The following is a 21,913-nucleotide window of genomic DNA, read 5'->3' on the forward strand; positions in this document are numbered from 1 at the left end:
GTGGACAGTAAAATAGTAAGGTTAATCAAATAGAAAAATACAGTACCCAACTGCACAATGTCTGTGTAAATCACACATTCCAGACAATTTTGAGATATACAGTGATTATAATTAGATGTACAGTAACTGGAATGACTTATCCTGCAGATAAGACATTTCTTGCATCCTTCACTTTAATAAACATAACTATAATTCAGTTCCCAAATTTCCAGATTCTGTGGTAACTTATTGAAACACTTTGGTCCTCCTCTCTTCCACCACCATTTCCTTTTACAGGACTCGAGGGGGAGACAAAACACACATTGCTACTTACCATGTTGGATAAGGCAACTCTGTCCTTCGGAACAATTAGCGTGATGTCAAATGTTGCTTTTATGGCAGGTTCATCCCAACATGGAAATGCTCTCCGTGCATCTGTAGGCTAGAGAGAAAGAGGGGGGTGGCCGGCAGGGGGGACGGGGGCAGCCAGTGGGGCAAGGGGGTCGGCCGTCAGGGAAATATGGGGGGTAACACACACACACACACACACACACACACAGGGTTGGGGGGGGCAGCCGGCAGTAAAGGAACATGAGAGAAAGAGAAAAAAGTAGATGGATTCAAATAGTGTTCAATTACTTCATGTCCTACGCACTGCACAGACATGAGAAACTTTACAGGTATTATCTAAAGTCTAATCAGATTATGCACATGCCTTTCATATACAAAAAGGATAAGTGTTGTGTGGAATCTTTTTCTCTGTGGAATAATTACATTGGGCAGAATTTTACACCAGTGTGATTTTAGAGTCCTGAAGTCAATGGACTTATGAATGGCTCACCACAATTTACAGCCCTGCCCCCTCAGCGACAGGGCTGTAAAATTCCACCCATTAGTTTAAAAGAGGAAAACAGTACTGCTTTAACTAAAAAGCATGGCCTGGTTTGAGACAAAAGCAGAATTCCAGAGTCAAGCAACTTTAAAATTAATAAAAGCAAAAAACTGCGGATGCTGGAAATCCAAAACAAAAACAAAAATACCTGAAAAAACTCAGCAGGTCTGGCAGCATCTGCGGAGAGGAATACAGTTAACTTTTCGAGTCCGAATGACCCTTCAACATAACTAAGTAAAAATAGAAGAGAGGTGAAATATAAGCTGGTTGGGGGGTGGGGGGAGTGGGGGGGGCTCTACTTGTCCCACCCCTCCTTAAACCAGCTTATATTTCACCTCTCTTCTATTTTTACTTAGTTCTGTTGAAGGGTCATAAGGACTCGAAACGTTAACTGTGCTCCTCTCCGCAGATGCTGCCAGACCTGCTGAGTTTTTCCAGGTATTTTTGTTTTTGTTTAAAATTAATAACTTGCCATGTTCAGTGGAATCTGTAAAAGATCCAGCATTTGATGAGCTTTTTCCAGCAAAAGGAAATTCTTACAAGGTGATAACTGAGATTTATTTGTAGCAGATGGTGGTGAAATGGGGCCACTCTCTGCACAACTTCTATAACTCCAGAAATCCAACATTCCATGCAACCAAACTGCCCCACTTTCAAAATCTTGCATCAAACCTCACTCAAGGTTTATCAGAAAGGTGTAAATTAAAGAAAGGATTCCACTATACTGTAATTTTATTTTCTAACCTCAAACTGAGAGACAGCAGCAAAGTGGGTTTCTCCTGACGGTGTTATATACTTGCTTCTGTAAAATCCCTTCATTTTATCGTTCAGCTCGCCAACAAAATCGATCTTCAACATGCCATTACCTGTTACAATACAATGCTATAATTAACACATCATAAACCGAAATTACATTTTATTATTACATGAACAGAATGGATTAGTCAGCAGCTGGCACACTTGTAGAGTGGATGCATAAATGACTTTATTTATTAAACCCTTACAACATCTCTATAGGTGGTTGGCCAGAGTTTTTAGTGCAATTTTTTTGTTTTAAGTTTGTTTTTTTGTGGGTGTAAAGGCTGGGCATGGAATTAAACATTTGTTCTATTTTAGCACTTTAGGTTTCCCTTAGTTGCAAATCTGGACAGTTTTTGCACTGTGGACTCAATTACTGAGGTGAAACTGCTCAAGCTAATTCCAGCGAAGAGGACGAGAACATGTTTGTACTAACCATCTGAATTTAAAATTAGGCCAAAAGACGGGGCATTAATATAGCACACCACCCAGTCTCCAGTAAAGATGATTTGTTTTGATAAAACAACCATTACTGAAGGACAATCGCTTCCTTCTAAAATGATCAATACCATTGTCTGCTTCTTCACTGAATTCTTCCTGCTCCAAGCAAATCTCCCCTTCCAGACCAGTGCTATTGCACTCGGCCAACTTACTTTCTACCAGAAGAATGTGGCAGGATGCTACACACTGTAAATTATCTTCCACAATTGTAAAAACAATGATGGTTAAACATTCCAAAAGATGAAATACCATTCTCCCCACACTAATGTGGTTGACTCTTCAACCACCCACTGAACAAAGTTGTACCAGAACATCCTCAAAACAACTAGGATTGGGCAATAAATAATGATCTTACTAGCAATGCTAACGTCCCAAGAATGAATAAAGGAAAGTAATTGTATTAATGAGATGGAAGTGACCGGCATACCATAATTTTCAAATCAAATTAAAAACATGGGTGGTTGAAAATAATTTTCTCATGTACCATACAAGGCAAATCAAATTCTGCTCAATACATTTTTTCTTGACTATTTTTCCCACCCTCACAACTCCTTTAGGCTTACCCTCTAGCTTAGGCTATTCTTCAACTGACAGATGCTTGCTTCAAGCGCCCCACCACTGCAAGTGGCTTACAAGCTTCTAGAGGATGTGATGCATAGCATTCATATGGAAAGGTTAATAACTGGAAACAAGTGAGTAATAAAGACAGAAATTTGCTTATCACAGATTTTGTAAGTGTGAAGTCATCCAATATTTATAATTCACATTAAGATTCACATCTGAACCATTAATCCATCTTTCTTTCAAATATTGATCAATGTGTTGCACAATTGCAATTGTTAGTCTTTATTTCCAGCATTCAGGTTTTTTTTTCTTTTCATCTCACAATTCCAACCCTTTAACAAAAATTGCTTTGAGGTCACATTGATACTAATTCCTGACTTGTGACCTTTAAAATGACAAAGTATTTTCAGCTTCCTGTTGTGGGCATTATTTAGCTCTTATTATTCCTGTCATCAGTGTGACACACATGACTACAAAATAGCTAATTGATCAACTGGCAGGATCTTTATTTTTGAAAATTCATTACAAACATTCACAGGTTTTTAATAATCTCGTATGCAATCCGGTTGGAAAGACATTTTCATTCCCTAGCAACTATTACTTTTTTCAAAAGATGAGTTCAGATAACATGATTCATTCTGCCAAGTGACAAGACTTAGAAATTAATGAAGTTTAATACATAACAACACTCAAATTATTTCTTTACTATGATAATACCTAGTTCCTTTCTCGCCAAAAAAATGTCAGTGACATGATCTACTAATTACTTTGCACACACTGATACGAAGACCAGTGTCAAAGGTGTAAGATGGCTCCTGGCTGGCAGCTTCTAAGAAAGCCTTTTTGCTGTGCAACTTAATCCTGGGCCATTTGTTGCCATCTTTTGCCCTATCCTCTCAATCTACCCTCTTCTACTGTTTATTTTCTTGGCATTAATTGTGGGTACGTTTCAGTCCTAACTACAAGTCAACTGCTAGTTTGAAGTTACCTGGGCCCACTGCCCATCCATGTGGCAAATTATCACAAATGCCCATTGCATTTGCTGCCAACATCGTGCATTGACTAGAACCTTTTTCACCAATTGCCAACAAAGTGAACTGATGAGAATTACAGCTAACACTGTCAATTAACTTGTACTTAAAACAAATTAGGAATAGCTAACAAATGTAAGTATGGTATTAACAAACCAAATTATTTGTGCATACCAATAAAAAAAATTCTGCTGCAGCCCAGAATAATTTTTTAAAAATTAATCTGACAAAAATCACAGCAGATATAGATGTGTGTTCTCTCAATCTTTAATGGTTGATCAAGGCATTCTTCTGTACACAAGGGCAATCAATATATGGAATGGGCTCGTGGATACAGTGATGGGAGGCAAAAACCCTGTATCATTAGTAACTAACTGGATGCAGCAATGGGTGGATTTTCCATGCTCAAGTAGAAACTAGCCGGTAGAAAGTCCAATGTATCACTTTGTGCAGTCCATATTGCAAAGTTACACACTCTGAGCCCACATCTTCTCAGCTATTGAAGTTAATGTGTAGAAAATCATGGGCTAGAAGTACACTATTTCAACTTTCACTCCTGGTACACACAAATAGTCACATGTCAGAATTTCTATCCCTAAATGAAGAAACCAAAGAGATAGGGAGAATCAGGGACCTGAGTATAGAATTACTTCTAATCCTTGTCTCAGAAGTAAAAGACCAACTAGTTTGGACCAGATAAATTTTAAGGCATATAAGCTTTATTTGTAATGTTCCAGAATTACCTTTTTGTAGAGTGCTGGGGAACGAGAGAGTTACTTTCTCATCTTCATTTTGATAATTGAACCCAGTTGCGTTTATTTCTGTAAAAAGACAAGCAATTTTTATTATTATGAACAAACTATCAATTGTACCCTGTAGTTATGTAATGAAGTGATCTACAATTGGACAATACAATTTGGGCCAACTATAAAATGCAAGCTATTTATATGGTAGGGTTTTCTGCCCTCCTGTTAAGCAAATTGATACATTTATATTTCAGGAGAGTTTACAAACTTGAAGATTCAGGCAGAGAGAGAGAGACATGCGCGTGCACACACACAAACACACACACACACACACACACATACAGGCAGAGACCAGACAGACATGTAATGCTTGTTCATTTTAAAACATGCCTTTACGTCATAGTTTTCAAGAGCATGGATAGAATATGCTCCTAAGTGTGTATAAACCAATGCATTACCAACTAAAACACGTGGAGCAGGCAGCATTTGAACAGACAGGCTGGCTGCAACGACACTTTTGAAAACTGCTTGCTGCTTTTGCCATTGCATTTTACATGGGGTTTCAAAAATACAACTTCTTTTTCCTCCTCGCAAATTTTCTCCTCTCCTCTTTAATGTCCTTATTTCTCCTGGGTGGCCTCTTGTACCTTGCCAGAGTAGCCATTATTTGCATTTCAGTCCCAACAGTGAATGTTGGTGAACTATTTGACTGGAAGGTGCATCATAACCCAACTTGGTACTATTCTCAGCTATTGTATGTACACTTTGATGAAGGTGAGAAAGAGCAAGCTCTTTGACTGATGTTATTCCTCCTTAGCCAAAGGGCACAAAGGCCAATTGAAATCAAACTTTTTTTCTCCCCTCCAGTCACTATTTATAACGGCAAACTCAGCAGAACAATATGCTCATTGGCTCCCAGTTCCTGATATAAATAGGGAATTAATAATACAAGAACAAAGCACAATTCATCGCAATTACCTGCAGCTGTACATGTTCACATCACATGTCAACTATACCTTACTGAAGACAAGTCATCTCTGAAATTACAGTAATAGGTAGAGAAAGTACAAGTAAAAAGCTAACAGGAAAAGCAATCTTGGACACTTGTATGCCATATTTTGCAGAAACATTTTATGATTAAGAATCTACTCCCCCAGCAAAAATATCTCCTTTAGACTGTGCTCAAAAGTCCAATATTTTAGATAATTGAATCCTGACTTTTTAGCAGCACCAGCAAAACAAGTCTGGATCTGAGGTTTTAATCTCAAAGGTACAATGATGCTTTACTGCATTAACAGTTCTGTACAAGCATTAGAAATCACAGGGCGAGTTCAAACGTATTAAACATGGATGGGAAAGTCAGACCTTTTGAAACCACATTTTTAAATTGCTCGTATTCTTATTAACTTTCATTTATATAGTAGCTTTAATACAAATGAGAGTCTCAAGGTACCTCCACAGAAGAAAACAGTGTCAAAGGAGATGATGTTAAAAAAGGTGACCAATGGATTAGCTTCAAAGAGGGTCTCAAAAGAGAGCGAGTAAGGTTAACAGAGGGAATTCAAGAGGACAGAGGCTATTCTACAGAATGTGGGGGAAAAGAGAAAACAGAAAACTGAGAAACCATGGAAATGGAACTATTCACATCATCAGATAGCAGGGGCAAGAAACTAAGTGGTCAGCAGCTAAATGGAGACTGGGCGTTTGGGGCGAGGGGCGGTTGTCAATGAGCAAAAAGTAGGTATATTTGTTATCCAAAATCATCCTTGAGCAGTAGTTGGCTTTTGCAGGAGTGGGCAGTACCTGAGAGAGCTGGATATGGTTGAGTGAAATCTGGTGGGTGGGTAGCGAAGGCTGTGCAGTATAAGCTTGTGGATGGCCTAAGCTTTGTATACAAGTGAACAACAATCTGGAGGGACTCGCGATGGAGTGGTGAATGATGATACATTGACCAGTCTAAGGGGTGAGGTATGATGAGTCCTCCAGCAGGTCACAGAATCTTTACAGTGCTGAAGGAAGCCATTCGGCCCATCGAGTCTGCACTGGCTCTCTGAAAGAACATTCGACCTAGCCCCACTCACCTGCCTTATCCTCGTCATCTTGAATGTAGCAATCCAATTCCCTTTTGAATACCTCGATTGAACCTACTTCTGCCACCCTCTCAAGGAGTTCGCTCCAGACTTCAACTACCCTCCGGGTGAAAACATTTTTTCCTATACCACATTTACTCATTTTGCCAATTATTTTGAATCTGTGCCTTCTAGTTCTTGGAGTTCTCGAGTGGGAACCATTTACCTTGTCCATACCCCTCAGGATCTTGAATAGCTCTATCAAGGCTCCTCTCAACCTTCTTTTCTTCATGGAAAGAAGTCCCAACCTCTCCGATCTATCTTCATCGCTACAGTTCTTTATCCCTGGAATCATTTTTGTGAATCTTCTCCGTACTCTCTCCAATGCCTTCACATCCTTCCTCAAGTATGGTGCCTAGAAATGGACGTAGTACTCCAGATGAGGCCTAACTAGTGTCTTATACAAGTTCAACATGACCTCCTGACGAAGGGTCATGAGGACTCGAAACGTCAACACTTTTCTTCTCCGCCGATGCTGCCAGACCTGCTGAGATTTTCCAGGTAATTCTGTTTTTGTTTTGGATTTCCAGCATCCGCAGTTTTTTGTTTTTATCTCCTTACTCTTGTACTCAATGCCCTTATTATAAAGCCTTAGATACTATATGCTTTATTAACTGCTCTCTCCACATGCCCTGCCATCTTCAATGGCTAATGTATTCACCAAGGTCCCCGTGTTCCTGCACCTTCTTTGGAGTTTCTCCCTTTATTTTATACTGTCTCTGCACATTCTTCCTGCTGAAATGAATCAGCTCACACTTTTCTGCATTGAACTTAATCTGCCACTTGTCTGCTCAATCCACCAACGTGTCTATGTCCTTTTGAAGTTCAAGACCATCCTTATCACAGTTGACAACATTTCCAATCTTTGTATCATCTGCAAATTTTGAAATCATGCCCAGAACACCACAGTCTAGATCATCAATATACATCAGGAAGTGCAAGGGTCCCAACACTGACTCCTGGGGAACTCCGCTACAGACCTCCCTCCAACCTGAAAAACAACCATTTATCACTACTGTTTCCTGTCACTCAGCCAATTTCTTGCCCAAGTGCCTAATATCCCTTTTATTCTATGAGCTAGAATTTTGCTCAAGTCTGTTGTGTAACACTGTATCATATGCCTTTTGAAAATCCATATACACAACATCAACAGCGTTGCCTTTATTAACCTTCCGTGTTACCTCCTCAAAAAACTCCAGCAAGTTGGTTAAACATGATAATCCCTTAATTATTCTGCACTTATCTAAGTGGCTACTGATTTTGTCCCAAACCATCGTTTTCAGAAGTTTCCCTGCCACCGAAGTCAAAATGACTGGCCTGTAGTTGCCAATTTAGCCTTGCACCCCTTTTTGAATAAGGGTATAACATTCGCAATCTCCAGTCCTCTGGCACCACCCCTGTCTCTAAGAAAAACTGGCAGATTATCACAAGTGTCTCTGCAATTTCCACTCTCACTTCCCTCAGTACCCTTGGATGCATCTCATCTGGTCCTGGTATCTTGTCTATTTTAAGTAAAGATGGCCTTTCTTACACTCTCCTTCTCAAGTGTAACTCCATCTAGTGCCCCAGTTACCTCCTCTCTCACCTAGGCCTGAGTAGTATCTTCTTCCTTCGTAAAGGCAGGTGCAAAGTATTCGTTTAATACTTTCACTATTTCTCCTGCCTCCATATGCAAGTCCCCCTTTTTAAAATCCCTAGTCCACCCTACTCTTTCAGTTTCTACCCTTTTATTATTTATAAACTTATAGAAGGCCTTGGGATTCCCAATCTCTTGCCAGTCTCTTTTCATTCTCTCTCTCCTTGCTTTCCTAATTAGTTTTTCACTTTCCCTCTGGTCCTTCTATATTCAGCCTGACTCTCCATTGGATTTTCTACCTGACATCTGTCATGCACACACTTCTTCCTTTCCATCTTCACCTCTATCTCTCTGGTCATTCAGGATGCTCTGGATTAATTTGTCCTATTTTTCCCTTTCAAGAGAATATACCTTGACATTGCCTGCAATATTTTTTCTTTGAAGGTGGCCCACTGTTCAGCCACCATCTTTCCTGCCAACATTTGATTCCAACTCACTCGGCTCAGATGCCTTCTCATCCCATCAAAGTTGGCTTTCCCCCAATTAATTATCCCTGCTCTGGGTTGTTCCTTGTCCTTTTCCATGGCCAACCTAAACTTTATGATACAATGGTCACTGTGCCCTAAATGCTCTCCCACTGCTATTTTATCCACTTGGACCAACTCATTTGCCAGAACCAGATCCAACAGTGCCTTGACCTCTCATTTGACTGGAAACACACTGCTGCATAAAATTATCTTGAATACATTCCAGGAATTCTCATCCCTCTTGACCCTTTGCACTATTCCTATCCCAATCTATATTTGGATAACTGAAGTCCCCCATTATAATTACTCTATGATTCTTGCAACTTTGCAATTTCTTCGCAAATTTATTTCCCAACATCTCTTCCACTAGTTTGTGGTCTATAAACTATACGCATCAATGTTATTGCACCTTTTTCATTCTTTATCTCTAGCTGGAGAGATTCCATCCTTTACCCCTCTGGAACATCCTCTACCCCTTTGGAACATCCTCTCTCGCCAGTACTGTAATGCCATCAATATTGCCAGTCCTCACCCTCTCCCTTTTCTTCCTTTCCTGCTTCTCCTAAACACCTTGTACCCAGGATATTTAACACCCAGTCCTGACCTTTTTTGAGCCAGGGCTCTGTTATAGCAAGATCATAATTCCATTCGTCAACTTGGGCCTGTAGTTCAACAATCTTATTAACCACACTCTGCATTCTCATACATGCGCATTAAGCCTGATGTAGGCCTTTTTACTTTCCCCCTTATTCTGGCTCCATCGAATGACTTATTATTGCCTAATCTAATTCTATCAAACTCTCCAAGTATTCTATTTACCTTGATACTACTCTGATATACCCTCATCAATTAATACTTCTCTGCTTACCACTGCCAGTTTTTCCTCTCTCCACTCTGAATTTCCCCTCAGGTTCCCATCTCCCTGTCAATCTAGTTTAAACCCTCCTGAACAGCACTAGGAAACCTCCCGCGAGGACATTAGCCCCAGTCCTGTTAAGATGTAAACAGCCCTTCTTGTACATGTCCCACCTGTCCCAGAACCAATCCCAATGCCTCAGAAATCTAACGCACTCCCTCCGACCCCATTTCTTCAGCCACATGTTGAACTGCTCAATCTTCCTATTCTTATGCTTACTCAGACATGGCAGTGGGAGTAATCCTGAGATTACTGCTCTTGAGATCCTGATTTTTAATTCCCTTCCAAACTCTCTAAAATCTGCTTTCAGGGCCTCGCCCCTTTTTCTACCTATGCTATTAGTCCCATTGTGGACCACAATCTCTGACTTGTTCATCCTTCCCCAAAAGGACTTCCTGTAGTGCTTTGTGACATCCTTGCACCTGGCACCAGGTAGGCAACATACCATCCTGGAGTCACATCTATGGCCACAGAAATGCCTGTTTGCTCCCTTAACTATGGAATCCCCCACCACCATTTCCACTCTTATTCCTCCCCTCCTGTGCAGCTGAGCCACCTGTGCTGTCACGAACCTGGCTCCTGCTATAGTCCTCTGAGGAACCATCTTGCTCACCGCTATCCAAAATGGAAAAACAATTAGAGAGCGGAGATAGCGCAGGAATCTCCTGAGGCTATCTGCCTGTTTCTCCTGGTGGCCACCCATTCCCTCTCTGCTTATGTGCTTCTTAGCTGCAGCGTAGTCACCTCTCTAAACGTGCTATCCACACAAACCTCAGCCTTGCAGATGCACCACAGTGACTCTAGCCACTGCTTGGTTTCTGCAACCCAGAGTTCAAGTTTCTGCAGCTGGATAAGTATACTGGACAGAAGTGCTAATCACTCAAAACCAACTCCAGTGGAGAGGCCATTTCATTCGTATGCCTGATACCAGATTTCCAAAGCAGCTGCTCTACTCAGCAGCAGGAGACTCCCAGGAAGACAGCAGAAATGCTTCAGGGATGTCCTAAAAGCAGCCCTGAAAAGATCAAATATCCCCAGCAACTCATGGAAGTCCATACAAATCTACAAATTAGGAGCAGGAGAAGGCCACTCAGCTTCTCGAGCCTGCTCCACATTTCAATAAGATCATGGCTCATCTGACTGTAACCTCAGCTCCACATTTCCACCTACCTCTGGTAACCTTTCACCTTGCTTAACAAGAATCTATCTCTGCCTTAAAAATATTCAAGGAGTCTGTTTCCACCACCTTTTGAGGAAGGGAGTTCCAAAAACTCATGACCCTCAAAAAATTTCTCATCTCGGTCTTAAATGGACGACCCTTTATTTTTAAACAGTGAGCCCTAGTTCTAGATCCTCCCACGAGAAGAAACTTCTTTTCCACATCCACACTGTCAAGACCCCTCAGGTTCTTATATGTTTCAATCAAGTCATGTCTTACTCTTCTAAACTCCAGCAGATATAAGTCTAGCCTGTCCAACCTTTCCTCATAAGACAACCCTCGCCCATTCCAGGTCTTAGTCTAGTAAGCCTTCTCTGAACTGCTTCCATCGCATTTACATCCTTCCTTAAATAAAGAGACCAATACTGTACACAGTATTCGAGATGTGGTCTCGCCAATGCCCTGTAGAACTGAAGCATAACGTCTTTACTTATGTATTCAATTCCCCTTGTCATAAACGACAACATTCTATTAGCTTTCCTAATTACTTGCTGTACCTGCATACTAACCTTTTGCAATTCATGCACTAGAACACCCATATCTCTCTGCATCCCAGAGCTCTGCAATCTCTCATCAATTAGATAATAATTTTTACTCTTCCTGCCAAATGGACAATTTCACATTTTCCCACATTATTATAATCCATGGTCCCTGGCTGGTGGAAAAGGTTTTATCGGGAAGTCAGCGAGCCTTCGTCGGGGCATGCAGGGGTGAAGTCGAGGCAAAGAGAGCACACAAATCTGCCCCATCCTTCGAGCACTACCTATCCCAAATGTGGCAGAGTCTGCAGATCGCGCATTAGACTTATCAGCCATCTCAGTAGCCATTAAACCTGAGTGGAAGCAAGTCATCTCCTATCCCAAGGGATAGCATAAGAAGAAAATACTGGACAGTGAGGTTAGTGGGAGGAAAATAGGGCAACTGAGTTAACTTCTTGTGAGGAGACAGTTCTAAACGCTTCAATAGGTTTCTTGGGGAATGGCAACATACTTTAGGCTCAACAACGTGACATTAGATTGCACATATACAAATAAATTTCTAGGTTCAGAGACAGTTGAGGAAAGAGTGAATTGAGGAGCCAATCATGCGGCAGAACATTGGTGGAGGCGCTGATGGTGGTTACCACATAGATCAGAGTGTCTAGGAGTTGACAGTGTGCTAGCAGAATTTGATTTTCAAGTCCAGCAAAGCATTGTGCACCAGCACATCTGGTGGAAGTAAAGAGGAAATCTACAGGATTTAGTGAGGAGCAGGAAGCTGGGTGGACAACCACAGAGACGGGGGGCAAGCAACATACTCTCTTTTTTTTGTAGTGCGTGTTTAAGTGCATGGATCCTTAAACTTTTCGGGTGATATTCCTGTTAATCCCAGTCATATCTACAGTTGTGACTAATGCAATCAAAACTGACTGATGAGTATGCACATTAATCCCACAGTTTACAAAAAAACACTTTTAAATCAAGTTCTAAACGTACCATCGCTACATACTTCTAGGAAATGGGAATGCAGAGAAACATAAATAACTAATTCATTAATCATCTGCATGGCCACAAAAGTTCAAAAACAGAACTTACTGCCATTTAATATGTTCTTCAGCTTTAGTTGTTTAATGTTAAATGGGATTGCAGAGCCGAGATTCTAGCTGGCCAAAAGAATGATTGTCAATGTTTTTTTCATTCTTTCATGGCGTGTGGGCACACCTGGCAAGGCCATTATTCGTCGCCCATCCTCAAATGCCCTCAAACTGAGTGGTTTGTTAGGCTGTTTCAGAGGCTAGCTAAGAGTGAATCATATTGCTGAGAGTCTGCAGTTGCATATTGGCCAGTCCAGGCAAGGATGGCAGGTTTCTCTCCCTAAAGGGCTTTAGTGAGTCAGATGGGTTTTTACAATAATTGATGATAGCCATTACTGAGACTAGTTTTATATTCCAAGTTTATTAACTGAATTTAAATTCCACCAGCTGCTGCGGTGAGATTTGAACCTATGTATCTAGGGCATTAGCCTTGACCTCTGGATTACTAGTTAAGTGACATTGCCACCTAGCCACATTTCCCTGTAAACAGTGAGCCAAAGGAAGTGGTGAATGCACAAGGGACCAAAGTCTCAGGGATTAAAGAGCTGAAGGAGGTTATAGAGATACGAGGGAGCGAGGTTATGAAAGAGATGCACAAAGCTGAGAATTTCAAGCATTGATGGATCAGGAGCCATTGCAGGTGGATGACTGAAAGCTACCCAAGATTGCACGGGAGTAGGGCTGGAGGAGACAAAATCTTCAATGTGTTTCAACATCAGATGAGTGAGGTTAGGGAGGTGGAAATAGTAGAATCTTTGATGCAGAGAATATAGGCTTAAAAGCTCGTTTCAGACCAAATAGCACGTCAAGCTTGTGAATGTCTAGTTTAGCCTGAGACACCGGTCAGAGAGAGGAATGGAATCGGAGTCTTTTTGGGGAGATGGGAGTCATGTAGATGCGAAGATAGCGACTTCAATCTTCCCAATGTTCAAGTGGAGAAAACTGCAGTTCAACCTGGACTGGATATCAGATTAGCAGATTGACAGCAGTGTGAGAATCGAGAGAGATGGTAGAAAGGCAGAGCTGAATGCCGCCAGCCTACACGTGTCTTTGGAGCATGTCATAGAGGGGCAACACATCGATAAGCAATATAGAAGGGGACTTCTGTTTTCAGAAGTTATTTTAGTATTTTATTCGAACTGAGTTCACTTTTACATTACAATCCAAACTGAGATAACAGCATCAGTTGAGTTCTGCTGCATTTACTTGTGCAGCTGGTCTGCTTGTGATCACCAGTCAATGTCTCCATTTTGCACTGTGACAATTTGGTTCATGTGTATTAGTAACTGGCTGTCTTCTACTGACATTATGGGACATAACACTAGAATTTGAATCACTGTATTTATACAGAACACCCAAGTGTTATGAACCCCAACATGGACAAGCCTGATTCCAGAGTGGAACCCAGCTTAATAGATCCTAATGTTTATTTGTTTGTTTAGATATGTGAGAGTGGCTACTGAACAGTCACCCAAGTCACCGGAGTGAGCTAATGAACTTTTAACAAAGGTAAAACATTTTATTAAACAAGAAAAGATTAACTATATTACAATACTCCTTCATCCACAAATATACCTTTACAGATACATAGATTTGTAAGGATTTTGTTACACAAGTTACAAAAGTTATCTTATACTTTAATGTTGCCAGTAGGTACACAATCCACGTTAATCTTGGAGATGGGAGCTGAGGCGCTCATCCTGCAGGCTAAGACCACACACCAAGACTGTGAGGACCTGGCGAAAGCCGCCCTGAGGGATCTCAGCTGCAAAGTGGAGCTACTTGAGTTCTGGACGGGGCAAAAAGGTGGGATTTCCCATTGACTGCCATTTTGGGATAAGACAAGACAATGGACCCAGAAAACACACATCATGTTTCTTTGCATATTGCTGTGCTGAGACACAACACTCTGAAATCAAGTGACAGATGCCGCCTCAACCAGATGCTGTGGATCTCTCAACTCCCCCCAAAAACTTATCACACTGTGAGCCAACCAGTCTCAATGCACTCTCTCTTTCACATGTGGGTTTCCAATCTCCACTCTCCATGGGCTCGCCTTGGAACCTTATCCCAAACACTTTCTCTCAAATGCCTTCCGCCAAAGGTTCAATTCCAGGGTTTTGAACTCTCTTTCTGACGTTTCTCTCTTCTGGGTCACCACGTGCATTCAAGCTGTCTTCGACGCACTCTCTTACTGGCTCAGCCATCAACAGTATCACTGCTTCACATGCCCAGAGCAAAGAGTTACAGACCTTCAGCCATCTCTTTGGATCTTCTTGCCTCTTACAAGCTGTTCTCGCTTTAAATCTGCTTTCTTCCACTTTTGTCTCTTTAAATCTTAAGCCTGGAGCCTTTCTCTCTGTCCCTCACTCTTAACCTCATTAACAGGACCTTTTCCAGATTCCTGTCCTTCCTTTGACGAGGTGGTCTGCTTGAGACTTTCCCCTGTTCCACTCTCTGGATTTTTGGGGTCTTTTCTTAAACTTGGGACTGGCTATCTGTCCCCTTCTAGGGTCCAGTCTCTCTCTGACAGCTATTTTCAACCAACTTTAGCTTGGAGCTGGTTATCTGCTTCTTCTAGGTTACTTCTCTGGCATCTACCTTCAAATCCAGCTGAACTCCAACAGCTTCCAAAACAAACTGCTGTTTCTAGCTTTTGCGTCTCTGGGAGGGACCTGCCTCTCTGGACCCCTGTTGCTAGGCAACTGCCCAATTCTTCTACTCTTGTCTACTTACCTTAGCTGCAACAGTCGTTAAAAAAAACCTCATTAGAAATGCAGACACCTTCTCAAAAGTGAAACTAAAGCTCAATTTGACCTTTCTGAAACACACAAATACAAATCAACTTAAACTTTAAAACTAAAACTCATTCCTAACACCTACAAATATAACCTACTTAAAACTGTCTCTATTTCCTAACACCTATCCCTTTGAAGGAAAGAAAGCTGCACAGCAGTGAAGGTTTCTTTACAATGGCCTTACATCTATCTCACACAAAATTATAAACCTCTAACAATAGCTTATTACGCACTATACAAATAAATTTTCCATCTTGGCACAATTACACACCATATTATATAATTACAAAGATTTAAGCAAAACAAAGTCAATGTAATAAGATTAGTAGAACTTTCACATCATAGTACTATCATAACTCAACTCTTATGTTTCTTTTTCCAGTTTTTAACTCAGCAAAGAATGTTTCATTTAAGTCTACAGCCCAATCGTCCTTTTTGTGCGCTATAGGCGTAATTCCATCTTCAACCTCATTTTCTAAACACAAATGTGGTAAATTCTCATTTCGATTTATCAAAGCCAAAATGGCATTTTTACAAGTTAACATCTCATTTCTTCTCTGATCAAAATCGCTTTTCGCCATTTCAAGGGTATTGTTGAGATGCTTTTTATGTTCGCACAAAAGGGTTTCATACTCCTACTTGGTTTGATCTTTAAACTTTTTGTGATATTGTTGTTTCTACAGATCCCATTTCAAACAAGTTTTTTTCCATTTCTTTTTGAGCAATATTAATTATGCTCTCCCTTTGGAGTTTCATACTTCGTTCCAACCCTTCAACTCTTTTGCATAATCCAAGAACTGTATCGTGCCACTCCTTTCCAGGTTTTGGATGGCCTTTTGCAAACTGTCCACTTGCCTGGCTTCCAACAGCTCTATCTTGTGTATTAGCATCGGCAAGCACTTGTAAATCAGTGTCTCTGGTCATTGACTTTTCCAGTCCTTTTTATTGGCAATTCTTGATTTCCAATTCTGCATGCACTTATATTGTTCACTACTGAAGTTGATACACCAGTAATTTTACATGGATCAGTTCTTTGCTCAACTGGACCACAATTTAGCAAAGAGTTTTTATCCACAGGAACAATTTTCGAATTGTGACACTCCATACCACACTTCTTCCCCTTCTCCAGTTTGCAATGAAGTTCGAGAATCTCATTGCTTTTTTCACGACGACGTTCCAACAGTTTATTAGTTTTGGTTTTTAATTTTGCATTCAAACAATTATTTTGATTTGCCAACAATTCCTTTTCCTAATCAAGACATTTTCCATGATATTTCATAGAGACTCCTGATGTTTGGAGTCCATCAAGTTTTAACTGAAGATTGACCTTTATTATGTTTGCTTCTACAAGTTTATCATTTACACATTTCAAGAACTCAGTCAAGTGTTCCACTTTCTGTGATTGGTTCTCAATTGTTCTCACCAACCCTCTTCTTTCATTAGCAAACTCTTCTTTTGTACATGAAAGTTGGTTTTCTACATTAATCAGGTTTTCCTTCTTGTTATCGACAATGAGTGTTTCACTTTTGGCCACTAGTTTTCTGAAGTTGGTTAAGATCAGCATGATCAACTGCCTGCTGCAATATAGTCATTGCCACATTACTATCTCCACTAGCCAAAACATTGCCCGGAATAAAATCCACCCCTTCAATAGGTGATTTAGGAATAATTCCCATTGTATCAATACCATTTGCAAAATGACTTTGCTTAAGTTATGACTATGACTAAGTTAACTTTGCACAAAGAAACAGGTTGATAAATTCCATTAATATCCCTTATCAATAAATTTTCCCTCATTAAACCATCCAGAATACAAATTCTCATCAACCACCATCAATGATTGATCTGCCTCTGTATCTCTAAAAATTTTAATCTGTTTACTTATTTTGTTGGAGTAGTAAGGGAATACTTCTCCCTTCAACACAAAACATCCAGAACCCCTAACAGTCTGACTTCCTTCACCTGTAGTCAAAGAAGAATTCTCTGGACTATCCTGAACCATATCCCCCTTTCCTGTATGTTCTGAGGGAAACACATTTCACCTGTGTCACTGCTACAGTTTTAACAACTATTTCCTTTTCTGACACAACCTTTCTTAGGTGTTCCTACTTCTGCAATAGGTCTACCAGTTAATCTCCAACAATCTGCCCTAACACGTACCACCTTGTTACAAAGAAAACACTTAGGCTTTTGAATGTCACTGCCACCCTCAGTGCCTTCTTTTCTAGCCTGAGAAGTTTCCTGAGAATTCCCAACTGTCCCTTCTCTTCCCTGGTTACTTGCCTTCCTTTCACCTTCCCATCTTCTATCCTTCTCTGGTTTACGGGGAGTGATGAAAAAAGGGCTTAGGTTTATGGATCAGTTCATAATCGTCTGCCATCTCCACTGCCTGGCTAGCTGTTTTAACCCTCTGGTTTTCAGCATGGGTTCTAACTACAAGCAGAAATGAATCTTTAAATTCTTCCATGATAATTATTTCCCCAAGAGCTTCATACGCTGTCTTTACCTTTAATGCCCTTATCCAATGGCCAAAATTACTTTGCTTTATCCTTTCAAATTCAATATAGGTCTGTCCAGGCTGTTTCCTTATATTCTGAAATTTCTGTCTGTATGCCTCAGGGACTAACTCATATGCATTCAGAATAGTCTTTTTCACTGTGTCATAATCCACTGATACCTCTCAAAGTGAAGCATAAACGTCATGAGCTCTACCTATCGACCTGCTCTGTTACAGTAATGTCCAGATTTCTTTTGGCCACTTCATTTGCCTAGCTACCATTTCAAACAAAATAAAGAATGCCTCTACATCCCTTTCTTCAAACTTTGGGAGAGCTTGCACAAACTTAAAACATCTCCCCAGTAGGTTTAGGTTGATGGTTTCTTTCATCGTCAGAATGTTTCTTCAGCATCTGAGATCTCTCTTTTAACTTTAGCCTTTTAAGCTGGTATTCCCTTTCTCGTTCCTTTTCTCTTTCCTCCGTTGCTAACTTCTTCCTCTGGAGGTCGAGTTTTCGCATTTCCATATCTCTTTGAAATGCTTTTTCCTTTTCCTCTAGCCTTTTTAATTCCAATTCTCATTTTTCCTTTGCCTCTTGCCTTTTCAATTCTAATTCTCGTGTCTTTTCTTTTTTCTCCAATTCAAGTTTCTTCATTTGTAACTGAAGTCTGACTACCTCCAGGTATGACTCTCTCCCTGGAGAGCATGGTCTCTCTAGTATCCCTTCCAGTTTAAGTGCTGTGCTATTATCTCAACTATGCCTGCTTTCCTCACCCTTTTGGGTAATTCTAACTCCAGTTTATCCCCAACTCCATTAGCTTGCTCTTGGTTAATTTCTGTAAGCCAGAGTTACATTTTCCACCTGTAAAAAAGACTTAGCAACCTCCAAAGCCATTTCGAATTTCAACAATACTTCACAGCAACTCTAGTTCCTATGCCCAGTACTTGTTAAAAGGATTCTTAGATCCCACTAATGTTCAAGGATTTCCAATCCCACCCTGAAATGATAATCACTGACATTATTATTCTGCATCCAATCCCCCAATGACCACATTTCAAATCCCGCAAGAGCCCCCACTTTGTTATGATCCCCAGCTGGATTCCACCCTGGGATCAGGCTTGTCCAGTGGTAATCTCAGCTGGGGATCGTAACGCCAGTGTGCCAGTAAATGATTACTACTGCCAGAACAACACTTTTACGAGCACAGCATGGGCAAGCAACTGTCATGAAAACCTAATTAAAAAGAAGTTTTCTGATCAGCTGTCTTAAAGCTCCGAGATATATAGCTTTCAGGTAAACAGGGTACACAAGACCCGAGTATTAGGACCGGTGACTCAAAATCGACATAACGTTACAATCCTTCTCTCTCACAGTACTTCTGAATACAAAAATCAGAAAGTAAATGTGTGCCACCCTTTGTTCCCAATGCGTTGTAAAACATTCACTTTTCACAAAGGCAATCCAGGACTTTCTAATTGTAAACAAAAATGGAATAATAGGAGCATGAAGGCAGCCCACCAATGGAGAAATTAAAGACATTTGGCATAGAAAATCCATCTTCCGGCAAAGATCCTCTATCCAAAATGTAAACCTATCTTTTATCTTAAAATGCTGATGGATAATTTGGGACTTTGCAACTTTTTAGTTTCTATTATAGAAATCAGTCACTTCCTATTAAACCAAGTGAAAGTGACAGATTTAATGCAGTCAGCTTGATTTCACTACCTTCATTTTGGAAACTTAAAAAGTTGCAATCAAGGTCAAAGGCTTATGGTCAATTTAGTTTTACTGACACATTTTAAATAATATAAAACAATAATAAAAAAAGCATTGGAAGAACACATCAGGTCTGGCAATATCTATGGAGAGAGAAACAGAGTTGATGTTTTAAGTCCAATATGACTTAATGAGAACTGAAGAGAGGCAGAAATATGATGGGTTTTATATTGTTGAAAAATAGGGGAGGGTCAGTTGGAGCAAAAAGGGAAGGTTAGGGATAGGTTGGACAGCAGGGGAGATTAAATGACAAAGATGTCATGGATCAAAAAGCAAAAGAAAGTGGTAATGGTAGTAGTAAAGGAACAAAGCATTGGTCCAGAGTAGGTGTTAATAGCAAAATAAAGGTCAGCGTTTTCTGAAAACAAAATGCAAAATTGTGTTAATAGCAGAATAAAGATCAGTATTGTCTGAAAGCAAAACATGAGAACAAGATAGAGACTGGCACTAGGGGAAAGGCAATACAAAACGGAGGTCAGAATTCATGGTCTGAAGTTGTTGAACTCAAAAGTTCAGAAGGCTATAGAATGCCTAATCAGAAGATGATGTGGTGTTCTTCAAACCTGCGTTGGGCTTCACTGGAACAGTGTAGCAGGTAGAGGACAGAAATGTGAGCAAGATGGTGAACTGAAATGGCAAGCGACCAGGAGCTGGGGGTCATGCTTGCAGACTGAATGAAGTGTTCTGAAAAGCAGTCATCCAATCTGCATTTGCTCTCCCAACTGTAGTTGAGACCATATTGCAAGTAACAAACACAGCACATACAATAGACTTAAGTTGAAAGTACAACAAATAAATTGCTTCTTCGCCTGAAAGCAGTGTTTGGGGCCTTGTACAGCGAGGAGGGAGAAGGTAAAGGGGTAGGTGCTACAACGCCTGTGATTGTATGGTAAGGTGTTGTGGGAAGAGTATGAAGCACTGGGGTAATACAAGAGGGGACTAGGGTGTTGCAGAGGGAACTGTCCCTTTGGAATGCTGACAGGGGAGGATACATTTGCTGGTGGAATCATGCTTGTAGAAATGGCGGAGGATAATCCTTTGAACGTGGAAGCTCGTGGGGTGTAAAGTGAGGACAAGGTGAACCCTATCATGGTTCCGGGAGGGAGGGGAAGGGGGAGGACAGAAGTGCAAGAAATGGGTGGGACATGGATGAGGGCCCTGTCAACCACAGTGGGAGACAATACTCAGTTGAGGAAAAAGAAAGACACGTCAGAAGTCTGTTGTGGAAGGTAGCATCATCAGAACAAATGTGATGGAAACAGAAAAAGTGGGAGAATTGAATGGAATCCTTACAGGAAGTAGGGTTTGAGGAGGTATAATCGAGGTAGCTATGGGAGACAGTGGGCTTGTAATGAATACTAGTAGGCTGTCTATCCCCAGAAATAGAGAGAAAAGTCAAGGAAAGGAGGTGTCAGAGACTGACCATGTGAAGATAAGCGAAGGGTGGAAATTGGAAGCAAAATTGATGAATTTTTCCAGTTTCGGACGAGAGCAGGAAAAAGCGCCGATAGTCATCAATGTACCAGAAAGAGAGTTGTGGAAAAGGCTCTGTTCTACATACCCCACAAAAAGACAGGCATAACTAGGGCCAATGCAGGGTCCCATAGCCACACCTTTTATTTGGGGGAAGTGAGACAAGTTAAAAGAGAAATTATTCAATGGAAGAACAAGTTTAGACAGGCAGAAGGTGGTGATGGTGGATGGGGACTTATCGGGCCTCTGTTCAAGGAAGAAGCAGAGAGCCCTCAGACTGTCCTGATGGGGGATGGAGGTGTAATCTAAAACAATAATTTGATACATACCAAATTAATATCACGTTTTAAGTTAAACACCTGACAGTGGCAGGGATTTCTGTTTTACATTTAATGAGATAATGCACCAATCATTTTAGTACTTCATAACACAGAATTTGCTTCATGCTAGGAATAACCTGTTTGTGTTTTCGAAAGTCAGGAGAAGAAAAAAACATGGGGGAGAATTTTCTCCCTGTCCGGGGTGGGGGGGCTGAGCGGGAGTGGGCACGAAGCCGATCACCGCCCACGATCGGCTGCATGCCATTTTATGTGGATGGGCCAATTAAGGCCCACCCAGCATGACGCACACCCAGAAGCACTGAGCGTTCCCTGTGCAGGTAGTGAGAGGACGGGGAGTCAGGGCCTGCTCTCTTTTGCAGGGGCGCGAACGAATGCAAAAATCTCTGAGGCACAGAACTGCCTCAGGGAGATTAGTTTGATTATGAATGGAAAGAGAGAGAAAAAAAATTTATTTAGACATTGCCCCTCGTGTGACAGTGTCACATGAGCTGGGACATGTCAATGAATTTTAAGAAAAATTTTTATTCAATTTATAAAGCCTTCATGAAACCTCATCCCACCTGGGCTCTTCACCTG

At 40.9% G+C, this 21,913-nt stretch overlaps 1 protein-coding gene across 2 annotated transcripts in view; it reads right to left on the bottom strand.

Moving 5' to 3' along the window:
- The window catches only part of npepps (aminopeptidase puromycin sensitive), a 220,365-nt gene that overhangs the window by 102,805 nt on the left and 95,647 nt on the right, over window positions 1-21,913 (bottom strand). For both annotated transcript variants that reach the window (XR_005941289.1, XM_041173295.1), the window contains exons 3-5: window positions 4,509-4,586; window positions 1,616-1,737; window positions 314-421 (exon numbers count right to left, since the gene is read on the bottom strand). Coding sequence is in view for 1 of the 2 variants with exons in the window: in XM_041173295.1 (XP_041029229.1) it covers window positions 314-421; window positions 1,616-1,737; window positions 4,509-4,586 (308 nt within the window). In the remaining variant the exon portion in view is untranslated. The remainder of the gene's footprint in view (window positions 1-313; window positions 422-1,615; window positions 1,738-4,508; window positions 4,587-21,913) is intronic.

Source organism: Carcharodon carcharias, chromosome 23 (assembly GCF_017639515.1).
Source record: "Carcharodon carcharias isolate sCarCar2 chromosome 23, sCarCar2.pri, whole genome shotgun sequence".
NCBI classification, from domain to species: domain Eukaryota; kingdom Metazoa; phylum Chordata; class Chondrichthyes; order Lamniformes; family Lamnidae; genus Carcharodon; species Carcharodon carcharias.